The 15,222-nt window shown below is 44.6% G+C and overlaps 1 protein-coding gene across 1 annotated transcript in view; it reads left to right on the top strand.

Moving 5' to 3' along the window:
• The window catches only part of LOC123766095 (uncharacterized), a 902,969-nt gene that overhangs the window by 657,065 nt on the left and 230,682 nt on the right, over positions 1-15,222 (top strand). Inside the window, exons 42-45 of the mRNA XM_069321294.1 lie at positions 8,073-8,285; positions 10,643-10,835; positions 11,042-11,217; positions 11,418-11,653. Of these exons, the coding sequence (XP_069177395.1) occupies positions 8,073-8,285; positions 10,643-10,835; positions 11,042-11,217; positions 11,418-11,653 (818 nt within the window). The remainder of the gene's footprint in view (positions 1-8,072; positions 8,286-10,642; positions 10,836-11,041; positions 11,218-11,417; positions 11,654-15,222) is intronic.

The following is a 15,222-nucleotide window of genomic DNA, read 5'->3' on the forward strand; positions in this document are numbered from 1 at the left end:
CTGCCCATCCTGACTCCTCCGATGTTTAGGTCTGCCCATCCTGACTCCTCCAATGTTTAGGTCTGCCCATCCTGACTCCTCCAATGTTTAGGTCTGCCCATCCTGACTCCTCCAATGTTTAGGTCTGCCCATCCTGACTCCTCCAATGTTTAGGTCTGCCCATCCTGACTCCTCCAATGTTTAGGTCTGCCCATCCTGACTCCTCCAATGTTTAGGTCTGCCCATCCTGACTCCTCCAATGTTTAGGTCTGCCCATCCTGACTCCTCCGATGTTTAGGTCTGCCCATCCTGACTCCTCCGATGTTTAGGTCTGCCCATCCTGACTCCTCCGATGTTTAGGTCTGCCCATCCTGACTCCTCCGATGTTTAGGTCTGCCCAACCTGACTCCTCCGATGTTTAGGTCTGCCCATCCTGACTCCTCCGATGTTTCGGTCTGCCCATCCTGACTCCTCCAATGTTTAGGTCTGCCCATCCTGACTCCTCCGATGTTTAGGTCTGCCCATCCTGACTCCTCCAATGTTTAGGTCTGCCCATCCTGACTCCTCCGATGTTTAGGTCTGCCCATCCTGACTCCTCCAATGTTTAGGTCTGCCCATCCTGACTCCTCCAATGTTTAGGTCTGCCCATCCTGACTCCTCCAATGTTTAGGTCTGCCCATCCTGACTCCTCCAATGTTTAGGTCTGCCCATCCTGACTCCTCCAATGTTTAGGTCTGCCCATCCTGACTCCTCCAATGTTTAGGTCTGCCCATCCTGACTCCTCCAATGTTTAGGTCTGCCCATCCTGACTCCTCCAATGTTTAGGTCTGCCCATCCTGACTCCTCCAATGTTTAGGTCTGCCCATCCTGATTCCTCCGATGTTTAGGTCTGCCCATCCTGACTCCTCCAATGTTTGGGTCTGCCCATCCTGATTCCTCCAATGTTTAGGTCTGCCCATCCTGACTCCTCCAATGTTTAGGTCTGCCCATCCTGACTCCTCCGATGTTTAGGTCTGCCCATCCTGACTCCTCCGATGTTTAGGTCTGCCCATCCTGACTACTCCGATGTTTAGGTCTGCCCATCCTGACTCCTCCGATGTTTAGGTCTGCCCAACCTGACTCCTCCGATGTTTAGGTCTGCCCATCCTGACTCCTCCGATGTTTCGGTCTGCCCATCCTGACTCCTCCAATGTTTAGGTCTGCCCATCCTGACTCCTCCGATGTTTAGGTCTGCCCATCCTGACTCCTCCAATGTTTAGGTCTGCCCATCCTGACTCCTCCGATGTTTAGGTCTGCCCATCCTGACTCCTCCAATGTTTAGGTCTGCCCATCCTGACTCCTCCAATGTTTAGGTCTGCCCATCCTGACTCCTCCAATGTTTAGGTCTGCCCATCCTGACTCCTCCAATGTTTAGGTCTGCCCATCCTGACTCCTCCAATGTTTAGGTCTGCCCATCCTGACTCCTCCAATGTTTAGGTCTGCCCATCCTGACTCCTCCAATGTTTAGGTCTGCCCATCCTGACTCCTCCAATGTTTAGGTCTGCCCATCCTGACTCCTCCAATGTTTAGGTCTGCCCATCCTGATTCCTCCGATGTTTAGGTCTGCCCATCCTGACTCCTCCAATGTTTGGGTCTGCCCATCCTGATTCCTCCAATGTTTAGGTCTGCCCATCCTGACTCCTCCAATGTTTAGGTCTGCCCATCCTGACTCCTCCGATGTTTAGGTCTGCCCATCCTGACTCCTCCGATGTTTAGGTCTGCCCATCCTGACTCCTCCGATGTTTAGGTCTGCCCATCCTGACTCCTCCGATGTTTAGGTCTGCCCATCCTGACTCCTCCGATGTTTAGGTCTGCCCATCCTGACTCCTCCGATGTTTAGGTCTGCCCATCCTGACTCCTCCGATGTTTAGGTCTGCCCATCCTGACTCCTCCAATGTTTAGGTCTGCCCATCCTGACTCCTCCGATGTTTAGGTCTGCCCATCCTGACTCCTCCAATGTTTAGGTCTGCCCATCCTGACTCCTCCAATGTTTAGGTCTGCCCATCCTGACTCCTCCGATGTTTAGGTCTGCACATCCTAACCCCTCCAATGTTTAGGTCTGCCCATTCTAACCCCTCCAATGTTTAGGTCTGCCCATTCTAACTCCTCCAGTGTTTAGGTCTGCCCATCCTAACCCCTACAGTGTTTAAGTTTGCCCATGCTGACCCTCCAATGTTTAGGTCTGCCCATGCTGACCCTCCAATGTTTAGGTCTGCCCATGCTGACCCTCCAATGTTTTGGTCTGCCCATGCTGACCCCTCCAATGTTTAGGTCTGCCCATGCTGACTCCTCCAATGTTTAGGTCTGCCCATGCTGACCCTCCAGTGTTTAGGTCTGCCCATGCTGACCCTCCAATGTTTAGGTCTGCCCATCCTGACCCCTCCAATGTTTAGGTCTGCCCATGCTGACCCTTCCAAAGTTTAGGTTTGCCCATGCTGACGCTCCAATGTTTAGGTCTGCCCATGCTGACCCTCCAATGTTTAGGTCTGCCCATGCTGACCATTCCAATGTTTAGGTCTGCCCATGCTGACTCCTCCAATGTTTAGGTCTGCCCATGCTGACCCTCCAGTGTTTAGGTCTGCCCATGCTGACCCTCCAATGTTTAAGTCTGCCCATCCTGACCCCTCCAATGTTTAGGTCTGCCCATGCTGACCCTCCAGTGTTTAGGTCTGCCCATGCTGACCCTCCAATGTTTAGGTCTGCCCATGCTGACCCCTCCAATGTTTAGGTCTGCCCATGCTAACCCTCCAATGTTTAGGTCTGCCCATGCTGACCCTCCAATGTTTAGGTCTGCCCATGTTGACTCCTCTAATGTTTAGGTCTGCCCATGCTGACCATTCCAATGTTTAGGTCTGCCCATGCTGACTCCTCCAATGTTTAGGTCTGCCCATGCTGACCCTCCAGTGTTTAGGTCTGCCCATGCTGACCCTCTAATGTTTAAGTCTGCCCATCCTGACCCCTCCAATGTTTAGGTCTGCCCATGCTGACCCTCCAGTGTTTAGGTCTGCCCATGCTGACCCTCCAATGTTTAGGTCTGCCCATGCTGACCCTCCAATGTTTAGGTCTGCCCATGCTGACCCTCCAATGTTTAGGTCTGCCCATGCTGACTCCTCCAATGTTTAGGTCTGCCCATGCTGACCCTCCAGTGTTTAGGTCTTCCCATGCTGACCCCTCCAATGTTTAGGTCTGCCCATGCTGACTCCTCCAATGTTTAGGTCTGCCCATGCTGACCCTCCAATGTTTAGGTCTGCTCATGCTGACCCTCCAATGTTTAGGTCTGCTCATGCTGACCCCTCCAATGTTTAGGTCTGCTCTTGCTGACCCTCCAATGTTTAGGTCTGCCCATGCTGACCCTCCCATGTTTATGTCTGCTCATGCTGACCCTCCAATGTTTAGGTCTGCCCATGCTGACCCTCCAATGTTTAGGTCTGCCCATCCTGACCCCTCCAGTGTTTAGGTCTGCCCATCCTGACCCCTCCAGTGTTTAGGTCTGGCCATCCTGACCCCTCCAGTATTTAGGTCTGCCCAACCTGACCCCTCCAGTGTTAAGGTCTGCCCATCCTGACCCCTCCAGTGTTTAGGTCTGCCCATCCTGACCCCTCCAGTGTTAAGGTCTGCCCATCCTGACCTTCCCAACACAGGGATACACCGAGACGCGTTACCTGCTTCTCGGCGTGTATACACTGTGAGTTTACTCTAGTCCTGGATTATGTCCTAAGCTAAGGCATACTTGACAATTGGTCAGTGAGCTGTGATGTTGTCTTAATAACTTTTCATAGGTTGACTGGTGTTAAGCCTAACACCAAAGCAAACATTCCCAAGTATCGACAAAATCCCTTTTAACTTGCTTGACATAAATCATGTAATCTAATTCCTTTTTACTTAAAACTTTTCCATACTATAATAAACTCAATTTCATGTAAGGACAATTCACAAAATATTTGTTTAAGAAAAGTTACCCCCATATCTATCATTTCTTCTACCTCTGCATTCCCTAAATTTTTATTCAGTTTGTTTGACTATAATGAAGGTCAAGTACAAAGCAGGTATCATTAGACCTTGATGCTATAGATACTTCTCTCTATATATGCCTTTCTTCCAATTACTTACGTTTGGTGGATTTTATTTCTTGTTTTTTTGTATTTCTATGTTAATTCTATTTAAGCTGTTTATGTATGAAGTTCAGTTATAATTTTCCGGTGGAGCCCTTTGTTGTTTCCTGCAGCTACTAGATAGTGTAGCAACTATTGGGTCGCATCAGCCACAGAGTTCTATCTGGTCTACCGGGGACCAAGAGCCAGAACTTGGTCCTCTAACAGAGGCACAGGAAGCAGTGCCTCTGTTAGAGGAGTTTATTTATTTAAATATGCCACCACCGGGGAATGCAGCCAGAAAGTCAACGAGACAAAACAAGCCACAGTTGGCTTATAAGAGACCATAGTCTCATGAACCACCAGAAGAACTCTCAAACATTTTAAATAAACGATCGAAAAGTTCAACTCGTTTGCCCAACCTTCCCCACTCATTTGGGGGGAAGGTGGGAGGTAGTTTACGGTCTGTCGTTGACACAACCTATAGATCTATGCTGATGTGTGTATTGGGTCGCCTCTCTCTGTTTAGGCTCTAGTCTCCTGTTTCAGTTAAGTGGTGGTTGCTTACCATCGTTGGCTTTTATTTACACTGGTGTAGCGTGAGCCTAAGCTTTTGAGTTCTTGGAGCTGCTTGTGCATAGGGTTTTCTTCCCTGCATGCTCCTCAGTGTTGCTCTTGCCCTTTGGGGCATGGGCAGTCCCTCTGAGGCCATCCCCGCTTGCAGTGGTCCTCTCCCAGGATTGGTCTGGTTCCTTGTATTTCATGTTCTTACACTCTTAGGGTGGGGCATTCGCTGGCTCTGGGTGCACTGGGTATTCGCGCGCGCTTCACATTAGCACATTCTTTTGAACCCTCCTGATGAGGTTTGGGTTTTACAAGCAGCGACCACTTTATGATCGGTTTGCTAGTTCACAGTGGTCTAGATGCTCTGGAGCTGCCCAGATTGGTGTTTAGAGATACGTGTTTAGTTATCCGAATTGGAGGTGTTGGTCAAATCGACCTTGGTTCTTTCCGGGCCTCCTCTTCCATCCCCAGCGGGCATGGTTCGCTCTTCTGTTCCTTTCCCCTTGCTTCCAGCCCTGAAGTGTCTGAGAGTTTAGTTCGGGCAGGGTTTAGTTCACGATGTGGCTCAGTCTAGCACCTTTCAACTCGGGAGAGGAGGCAGTTGAGTCAGCTAATCCCACCGAGGCCTCAGGGTCTTTTCGGCCAGCACCTTCTTCCTCTAAGGTCTTGCTTTTGGACTCGCTTACCTGTACCGAGCGGTGGGCAAGGGCGCTGACTCTTCCTTGCAGCCCTCCACTGCAGTTTCTAGGGCGTGTGATGAGTGGAAATTTGATCCTTGGTTCCGTTTGACTCTTCATGGTTCTTGGTTACCTCCTGAGGTGAGACTCCTTTTGCAGAAGGTGGGGTATTCACCTTGTATTAATATAATTTGGATGCTGCTCCCCCCTAAGGTTCGATTCTGAGTGCCACTGGGCCTATCGAGATTGTCTTTCCAGAGGCTTCAGTCTTCCCGAGTCCTTCCTACGGATGCCCGGGAGGCTTTATTAATATACCTTCTACAAGGCCCGGTGTATACCTCTCAAATGGACCGTGCCTCTTATGGGTTTGGCGTCATTTCCTAATGTTTGATGCGTTATGAGGTGCCAGAGTCCTGCTGGCTAGTGAACAATCATTTATTTTCGCCTAAGGCCTGACTCAGCGTCTGTCGTATTCGCACATTTGGTAGGTGTGAGGTGTCATCTGTGTTTTAGGTGTCTTGGTGGGTGCTTCCTTTGCGTCCCTCAATGACTGCCCGTTTGCTCCCGCTCTTCCTCGGGACGTGGGTGTCGTGGATGCAAAGCCTTGGTGGAGGCTTTGTTGGTTGATCTAGTCACCATGGTTCCCTATTTGATCTAGTCACTGTTGTCCCCTATTCAAAGGCACGTATCTCTCAGGCCATCATTAGTATTAATAAATTCAGCCAGCCTGCAGTCTACTCTCACACTTAGATATTTGGAAGTATGCCAATCTCTCTGATGTGTTCACTAACATTTTCAACAGACACCCATTCTGGAATGGGGGTTTTGGATGTTGAACAGGGTTCATGGGGTCCAATATCTTGTCAATATGCCCGGGCTTTGGTGCTCTTGTGTTGCTTTGGGTTGTCTTGTGGTCTGGTGTCTCTTCCTCATCCTGATACTGTAGTGCTACCTCCTACCTGAGAAGTGCCCTGGGTTTTCCTTCTCAGGGGATAGATAGCTTCAGGAAGGCAGAAGGGGTTATCCCCAGGAAATCTGCGATGAATGTAATGAATGGGTAAGCCCCGGAAGCTCCCTGACACCCTCTTCTAGTCGTCGTGGGGGGAGGGAGGTCCCACACCTACCTTAGAACTGAGAGCTGTCTCATTGGCTGACCGAGAGTTACCTCCCCCCTCTCCCTTAACGAGTGGGGGAGGTTGGGCAAATTAGCCGGCACTTGTTTTGAAACTTTTTGATCGTTTGTTTAGGTTAGTTGGAAGATCTTTTTGTGGTTCATGAGACTACGGTCTCTTCTCAGCCAATTGTGGTTTGTTTTGATTCGTTGATTTTGTGGGCGCCGTCCCGGTGGTGGCATATTTAAATAAATAAATGTAATTGCTCCCTTTGACTCTGTGAGGGGGGGTCGGGTTCTGGTTCTTGGTCCCTGGTAGGCTACTCAGAACTCGGTGGCTGATGGGACCAAATAGTTGGCATACTATTAATTATTGTAGCTTCAGGGAGACACAGGGGACTCGCCCAGTAATTGGCGTTTAATTGCATTCAGCACTTATTTTTTATTACACACTATACATGATTTTTCCTGATATACATACCTACAACACATCTAATTTGTCTACCAGTGAAAAAAACTGTATTTCTTTTTATGGTGTTTAACTACTAGTAAATCCCATCTTTTTGCATTCATTCATGTTTGTTATTTCATTTATATATATTGTTTCTGTGAACACAAATGCAGCTAATTAATCAGTTTATTCTAGTACTTCTCCTATTAGTGTAAGATGCCTAAAGGACAGTGTTAGGTTTATGTTTGTAGTTCATTATGTAATCACTATCATGTCCAGAATTATTTTTAAAATCTACTGAAATAATATTGTTTATACATTATAGCTTTCTGTCTTCTTTCCCAACAAGATAAACATATATACAACTGTGTAGCTAGCACATTCACTTTACCTCTTGTCTTGAAAATATTTCTATGGCTGAATCTTCTTTATATGCTTGTATCTAACAGTTTAAATTTCAAACTTAGCCAGCAGCAGTTACCAATTCAAAAGAAATATTAAAGTATTTTTCCTATTACCTTCCACACAGCTTACGATATCCTCAACACCCTCTCCTGGATGGCCAACCATTTGCCTATTTTACCTGACGTTAACACAGGTCCGAGTACCGTATTTGTGAATCCACAACAACCAAGAATTTCTTACTTTTTATAGTGTCCCTTTTAATCTTACCTTCCAGTCGAGTTACTGCACTGCCCTTCAACACTCAGCCTTCACTGCCCTTCAACACTCAGCCTTCACTGCCCTTCAACACTCAGCCTTCACTGGAAAGAACACTTTTGAGGTTTTCAAAATAGTTATTGCTGACCATTTTACGTGGGTGATTTTCATAGAATGCCCTCTGTCTTATCCTCCTAGACGACACATACAAATTTAAGTATTTAACACTCTCACATCACAAATTGTGCAACTCAGCACTCACTTGGCTCCACCAATTCACGCACTACACTCGTCTTAATCTCTAATAAGCTAAAACATAACAAACAAACAAACACGTTACCAGATATACAAGAGAACACTATCTGGGTACGTTAGTGCCTAGTGAGTAATTGAATAAACTTTTACTCGTACAAAAGAACGTGTGTTTAATTTCTTAATGTGAATTAGTAGACATTTTTTGTTACTGTTATAAGTATCACTAATAAGTATTTACTACACAGAAACCCATGGTTGCCAACCCAGAAATATTGAAGGTGGTTGCGTGGTTGCTGCCCTCGCCTGACAGCGGGGAGGTGAGGGTCGAGGTGACGGTGCCCAGGACGCCCCCCGGGCACACTAGAGCACTAGCCCCTCCTCAGGTCCTCCACTACACACACTTCACCCTCGCCTGCTCCCTCGACGCCACACACACCTACACATCGCTGGCCTGCAAGGTCAGTCAAAACAGTAATAATAAGTTTACTTAAAGATAGATTACTATTGCGAATTTTTTCGTGACTTGTACATGTTATAAGTGAGAGTCTCTGTTGAAGTTTGCAACGGAGTCAATATTCTTATTAAACAATACCTGAAACACTGAGACACAACACTTGCAAGTCTCATAACACACTGACCACCCTCTCATCCCACACTGACCTCCCTCTCATCCCACACTGACCTCCCTCTCATCCCACACTGACCTCCCTCTCATCCCACACTGACCTCCCTCTCATCCCACACTGACCTCCCTCTCATCCCACACTGACCACCCTCTCATCCCACACTGACCACCCTCTCATCCCACACTGACCACCCTCTCATCCCACACTGACCACCCTCTCATCCCACACTGACCTCCCTCTCATCCCACACTGACCACCCTCTCATCCCACACTGACCACCCTCTCATCCCACAGTGACCACCCTCTCATCCCACACTGACCTCCCTCTCATCCCACACTGACCACCCTCTCATCCCACACTGACCACCCTCTCATCCCACACTGACCTCCCTCTCATCCCACACTGACCACCCTCTCATCCCACACTGACCACCCTCTCATCCCACACTGACCTCCCTCTCATCCCACACTGACCACCCTCTCATCCCACACTGACCTCCCTCTCATCCCACACTGACCACCCTCTCATCCCACACTGACCACCCTCTCATCCCACACTGACCTCCCTCTCATCCCACACTGACCACCCTCTCATTCCACACTGACCTCCCTCTCATCCCACACTGACCACCCTCTCATCCCACACTGACCACCCTCTCATCCCACACTGACCACCCTCTCATCCCACACTGACCACCCTCTCATCCCACACTGACCTCCCTCTCATCCCACACTGACCACCCTCTCATCCCACACTGACCTCCCTCTCATCCCACACTGACCACCCTCTCATCCCACACTGACCACCCTCTCATCCCACACAGACCACCCTCTCATCCCACACTGACCACCCGCTCATTCCACACTGACCTCCCTCTCATCCCACACTGACCTCCCTCTCATCCCACACTGACCACCCTCTCATCCCACACTGACCACCCTCTCATCCCACACTGACCTCCCTCTCATCCCACACTGACCACCCTCTCATCCCACACTGACCACCCTATCATCCCACACTGACCTCCCTCTCATCCCACACTGACCATCCTCTCATCCCACACTGACCTCCCTCTCATCCCACACTGACCACCCTCTCATCCCACACTGACCACCCTCTCATCCCACACTGACCTCCCTCTCATCCCACACTGACCACCCTCTCATCCCACACTGACCTCCCTCTCATCCCACACTGACCACCCTCTCATCCCACACTGACCACCCTCTCATCCCACACTGACCTCCCTCTCATCCCACACTGACCACCCTCTCATCCCACACTGACCACCCTCTCATCCCACACTGACCACCCTCTCATCCCACACTGACCACCCTCTCATCCCACACTGACCTCCCTCTCATCCCACACTGACCACCCTCTCATCCCACACTGACCACCCTCTCATCCCACACTGACCTCCCTCTCATCCCACACTGACCTCCCTCTCATCCCACACTGACCTCCCTCTCATCCCACACTGACCTCCCTCTCATCCCACACTGACCTCCCTCTCATCCCACACTGACCTCCCTCTCATCCCACACTGACCTCCCTCTCATCCCACACTGACCACTCTCTCATCCCACACTGACCACCCTCTCATCCCACACTGACCTCCCTCTCATCCCTCTTAATTATTCAAAATATATTTGTCCCATTTTCATTTTGTTAATTATTGAAATATATAATAACTTAATCTTGCAAAATCATTGACGCTGCAGAAAACTCTTTATCATTGAAGAAAAATATCAAAGTTAAATTTTTAGATTAATTTGAAATTGATTGATATAAGATGCTTATTATAAATATTTGTTCATATATTGGCATATTGACATATTTTTACCCCTCTGCACAGGACACATGACTTCTGCTGACTTGTGCACGGGACACATGGCTACTACTGACTTGTGCACGGGACACATGGCTACTACTGACTTGTGCACGGGACACATGGCTACTACTGACTTGTGCACGGGACACATGGCTACTACTGACTTGTGCACGGGATACACGACTCCTGCTAACTTGTACACGGGACACACGACTCCTGCTAACTTGTACACGGGACACACGACTCCTGCTGACTAGTACACGGGACACACGACTCCAGACAAGTGAACATTCATTGTTACACTGATCCTTATATATACTGATGTTTCATTTGTATGTAATATTTACTTTACAGCTGACGACCCCATCAGTACATGAGAGTGTGTTGGTGAGGTATGAGGTGTGTGGCGAGCGGTGGTGTCAGGGTGTCAGCCAGCCTGGGTGTCAGGGTGTCAGCGCGTCTGTGGGGGTGCTGAACCATACCTACTATACCAAGCAAATGATCTGCCAAAGACCTTTCAGTCTGCAGTCAAGTTTGTCTATGAGAAGTAAGCTTTGCTCTGTGCCTATACAGTATGCTCACATGATGTGATTCTTGTTACCACATTGTACACTATTACTTGAAGGATTCCGAAACTACTATGACATCCACCGCATCTTGAACTCACATTTTAAATGCCGATATATTCGGCATCCGCAATATATTAAATACATTTTATATTACAGAGAATAATATGATTTTATTATCTTGTAGCCCAAGGAAGAGCCAAAGAAGAACTTGCATTGAAATTTGGACTTGTAGATGTACGGACAGCTGAGGTGGACTTGCTGGATAACGTTCACATCAAACTGCAGCTCCACTCCCCGTTCCTGCTCCAGGCCCAGGCCGCCTCCGGGGGCAGCTGGTGGAGCAGGTGGCGGGCTATTATGGTGAGACGCCTCACATTCTGTACTCATTCAGTGTTCTGGTTGGTTCACCAAATAATGAATATTTGGGATTAAAACACATTTCAAGTGTCTCTTAATATATTTAAATTTTAGATATTTGATAGATATATATATTTATTAAATCAGTGAATTGGCCTTGATGAATTGTAATCATATGTGACCATGATGTGGAACGAGCACAGGAGGAGGCCAGGAGGGAGGTGAAGACCTTGACAACTCTCGCGAGGACTGTGGTTCGAGGTGTGGCCTCAGACGTGACCTCCACCACCGACCTCTCACAAGTGTGGAGGTCCACGCCCACCTCCTCCCTGGCACAACACCTTCACGCCCACGCCCACGCCCTGCTCCTCGAGTTGAGGGAAGATGAGCTGCTCATGGATATACTTGACGGCGCCCGAGCATGTTATGATGTAACAAGGTGAGAGTGTTCTCATAGTTCCTACACCAGCTAATACATCTGTTTAGTGTATTAACCAGAAAATGATGTATATATAGTAATATATTTACTCTAAGAGAAACTAATATTTAATGTAAAAATGTAGTATAGGATTGCTGGTCTTCCCGAATGTGTTGAAATTTCTAAAATAATAAAAATTCCTGTATTTGTTTTTTGATCCAACGAAGAACTTATAAACAAAGGAACAATTACTCAAACTATTGTTCACTTGAGTCATCTTAAAGTTAACACTCATACAATGTTAATGAGTATACTCAAGTCATGTAACACTAACATTAACATAGTGAGTATACTCAAGTCATGTAACACTAACATTAACATAGTGAGTATACTCAAGTCATGTAACACTAACATTAACATAGTGAGTATACTCAAGTCATGTAACACTAACATTAACATAGTGAGTATACTCAAGTCATGTAACACTAACATTAACATAGTGAGTATACTCAAGTCATGTAACACTAACATTAACATAGTGAGTATACTCAAGTCATGTAACACTAACATTAACATAGTGAGTATACTCAAGTCATGTAACACTAACATTAACATAGTGAGTATACTCAAGTCATGTAACACTAACATTAACATAGTGAGTATACTCAAGTCATGTAACACTAACATTAACATAGTGAGTATACTCAAGTCATGTAACACTAACATTAACATAGTGAGTATACTCAAGTCATGTAACACTAACATTAACATAGTGAGTATACTCAAGTCATGTAACACTAACATTAACATAGTGAGTATACTCAAGTCATGTAACACTAACATTAACATAGTGAGTATACTCAAGTCATGTAACACTAACATTAACATAGTGAGTATACTCAAGTCATGTAACACTAACATTAACATAGTGAGTATACTCAAGTCATGTAACACTAACATTAACATAGTGAGTATACTCAAGTCATGTAACACTAACATTAACATAGTGAGTATACTCAAGTCATGTAACACTAACATTAACATAGTGAGTATACTCAAGTCATGTAACACTAACATTAACATAGTGAGTATACTCAAGTCATGTAACACTAACATTAACATAGTGAGTATACTCAAGTCATGTAACACTAACATTAACATAGTGAGTATACTCAAGTCATGTAACACTAACATTAACATAGTGAGTATACTCAAGTCATGTAACACTAACATTAACATAGTGAGTATACTCAAGTCATGTAACACTAACATTAACATAGTGAGTATACTCAAGTCATGTAACACTAACATTAACATAGTGAGTATACTCAAGTCATGTAACACTAACATTAACATAGTGAGTATACTCAAGTCATGTAACACTAACATTAACATAGTGAGTATACTCAAGTCATGTAACACTAACATTAACATAGTGAGTATACTCAAGTCATGTAACACTAACATTAACATAGTGAGTATACTCAAGTCATGTAACACTAACATTAACATAGTGAGTATACTCAAGTCATGTAACACTAACATTAACATAGTGAGTATACTCAAGTCATGTAACACTAACATTAACATAGTGAGTATACTCAAGTCATGTAACACTAACATTAACATAGTGAGTATACTCAAGTCATGTAACACTAACATTAACATAGTGAGTATACTCAAGTCATGTAACACTAACATTAACATAGTGAGTATACTCAAGTCATGTAACACTAACATTAACATAGTGAGTATACTCAAGTCATGTAACACTAACATTAACATAGTGAGTATACTCAAGTCATGTAACACTAACATTAACATAGTGAGTATACTCAAGTCATGTAACACTAACATTAACATAGTGAGTATACTCAAGTCATGTAACACTAACATTAACATAGTGAGTATACTCAAGTCATGTAACACTAACATTAACATAGTGAGTATACTCAAGTCATGTAACACTAACATTAACATAGTGAGTATACTCAAGTCATGTAACACTAACATTAACATAGTGAGTATACTCAAGTCATGTAACACTAGCATTAACATAGTGAGTATACTCAAGTCATGTAACACTAGCATTAACATAGTGAGTATACTCAAGTCATGTAACACTAGCATTAACATAGTGAGTATACTCAAGTCATGTAACACTAACATTAACATAGTGAGTATACTCAAGTCATGTAACACTAGCATTAACATAGTGAGTATACTCAAGTCATGTAACACTAACATTAACATAGTGAGTATACTCAAGTCATGTAACACTAGCATTAACATAGTGAGTATACTCAAGTCATGTAACACTAACATTAACATAGTGAGTATACTCAAGTCATGTAACACTAGCATTAACATAGTGAGTATACTCAAGTCATGTAACACTAACATTAACATAGTGAGTATACTCAAGTCATGTAACACTAACATTAACATAGTGAGTATACTCAAGTCATGTAACACTAACATTAACATAGTGAGTATACTCAAGTCATGTAACACTAGCATTAACATAGTGAGTATACTCAAGTCATGTAACACTAGCATTAACATAGTGAGTATACTCAAGTCATGTAACACTAACATTAACATAGTGAGTATACTCAAGTCATGTAACACTAACATTAACATAGTGAGTATACTCAAGTCATGTAACACTAACATTAACATAGTGAGTATACTCAAGTCATGTAACACTAGCATTAACATAGTGAGTATACTCAAGTCATGTAACACTAGCATTAACATAGTGAGTATACTCAAGTCATGTAACACTAACATTAACATAGTGAGTATACTCAAGTCATGTAACACTAGCATTAACATAGTGAGTATACTCAAGTCATGTAACACTAACATTAACATAGTGAGTATACTCAAGTCATGTAACACTAGCATTAACATAGTGAGTATACTCAAGTCATGTAACACTAACATTAACATAGTGAGTATACTCAAGTCATGTAACACTAGCATTAACATAGTGAGTATACTCAAGTCATGTAACACTAGCATTAACATAGTGAGTATACTCAAGTCATGTAACACTAACATTAACATAGTGAGTATACTCAAGTCATGTAACACTAGCATTAACATAGTGAGTATACTCAAGTCATGTAACACTAACATTAACATAGTGAGTATACTCAAGTCATGTAACACTAGCATTAACATAGTGAGTATACTCAAGTCATGTAACACTAACATTAACATAGTGAGTATACTCAAGTCATGTAACACTAGCATTAACATAGTGAGTATACTCAAGTCATGTAACACTAACATTAACATAGTGAGTATACTCAAGTCATGTAACACTAGCATTAACATAGTGAGTATACTCAAGTCATGTAACACTAGCATTAACATAGTGAGTATACTCAAGTCATGTAACACTAACATTAACATAGTGAGTATACTCAAGTCATGTAACACTAGCATTAACATAGTGAGTATACTCAAGTCATGTAACACTAGCATTAACATAGTGAGTATACTCAAGTCATGTAACACTAGCATTAACATAGTGAGTATACTCAAGTCATGTAACACTAACATTAACATAGAGAGTATAC

The sequence above is a fragment of the Procambarus clarkii genome, chromosome 9, assembly GCF_040958095.1.
Source record: "Procambarus clarkii isolate CNS0578487 chromosome 9, FALCON_Pclarkii_2.0, whole genome shotgun sequence".
Taxonomy (NCBI): domain Eukaryota; kingdom Metazoa; phylum Arthropoda; class Malacostraca; order Decapoda; family Cambaridae; genus Procambarus; species Procambarus clarkii.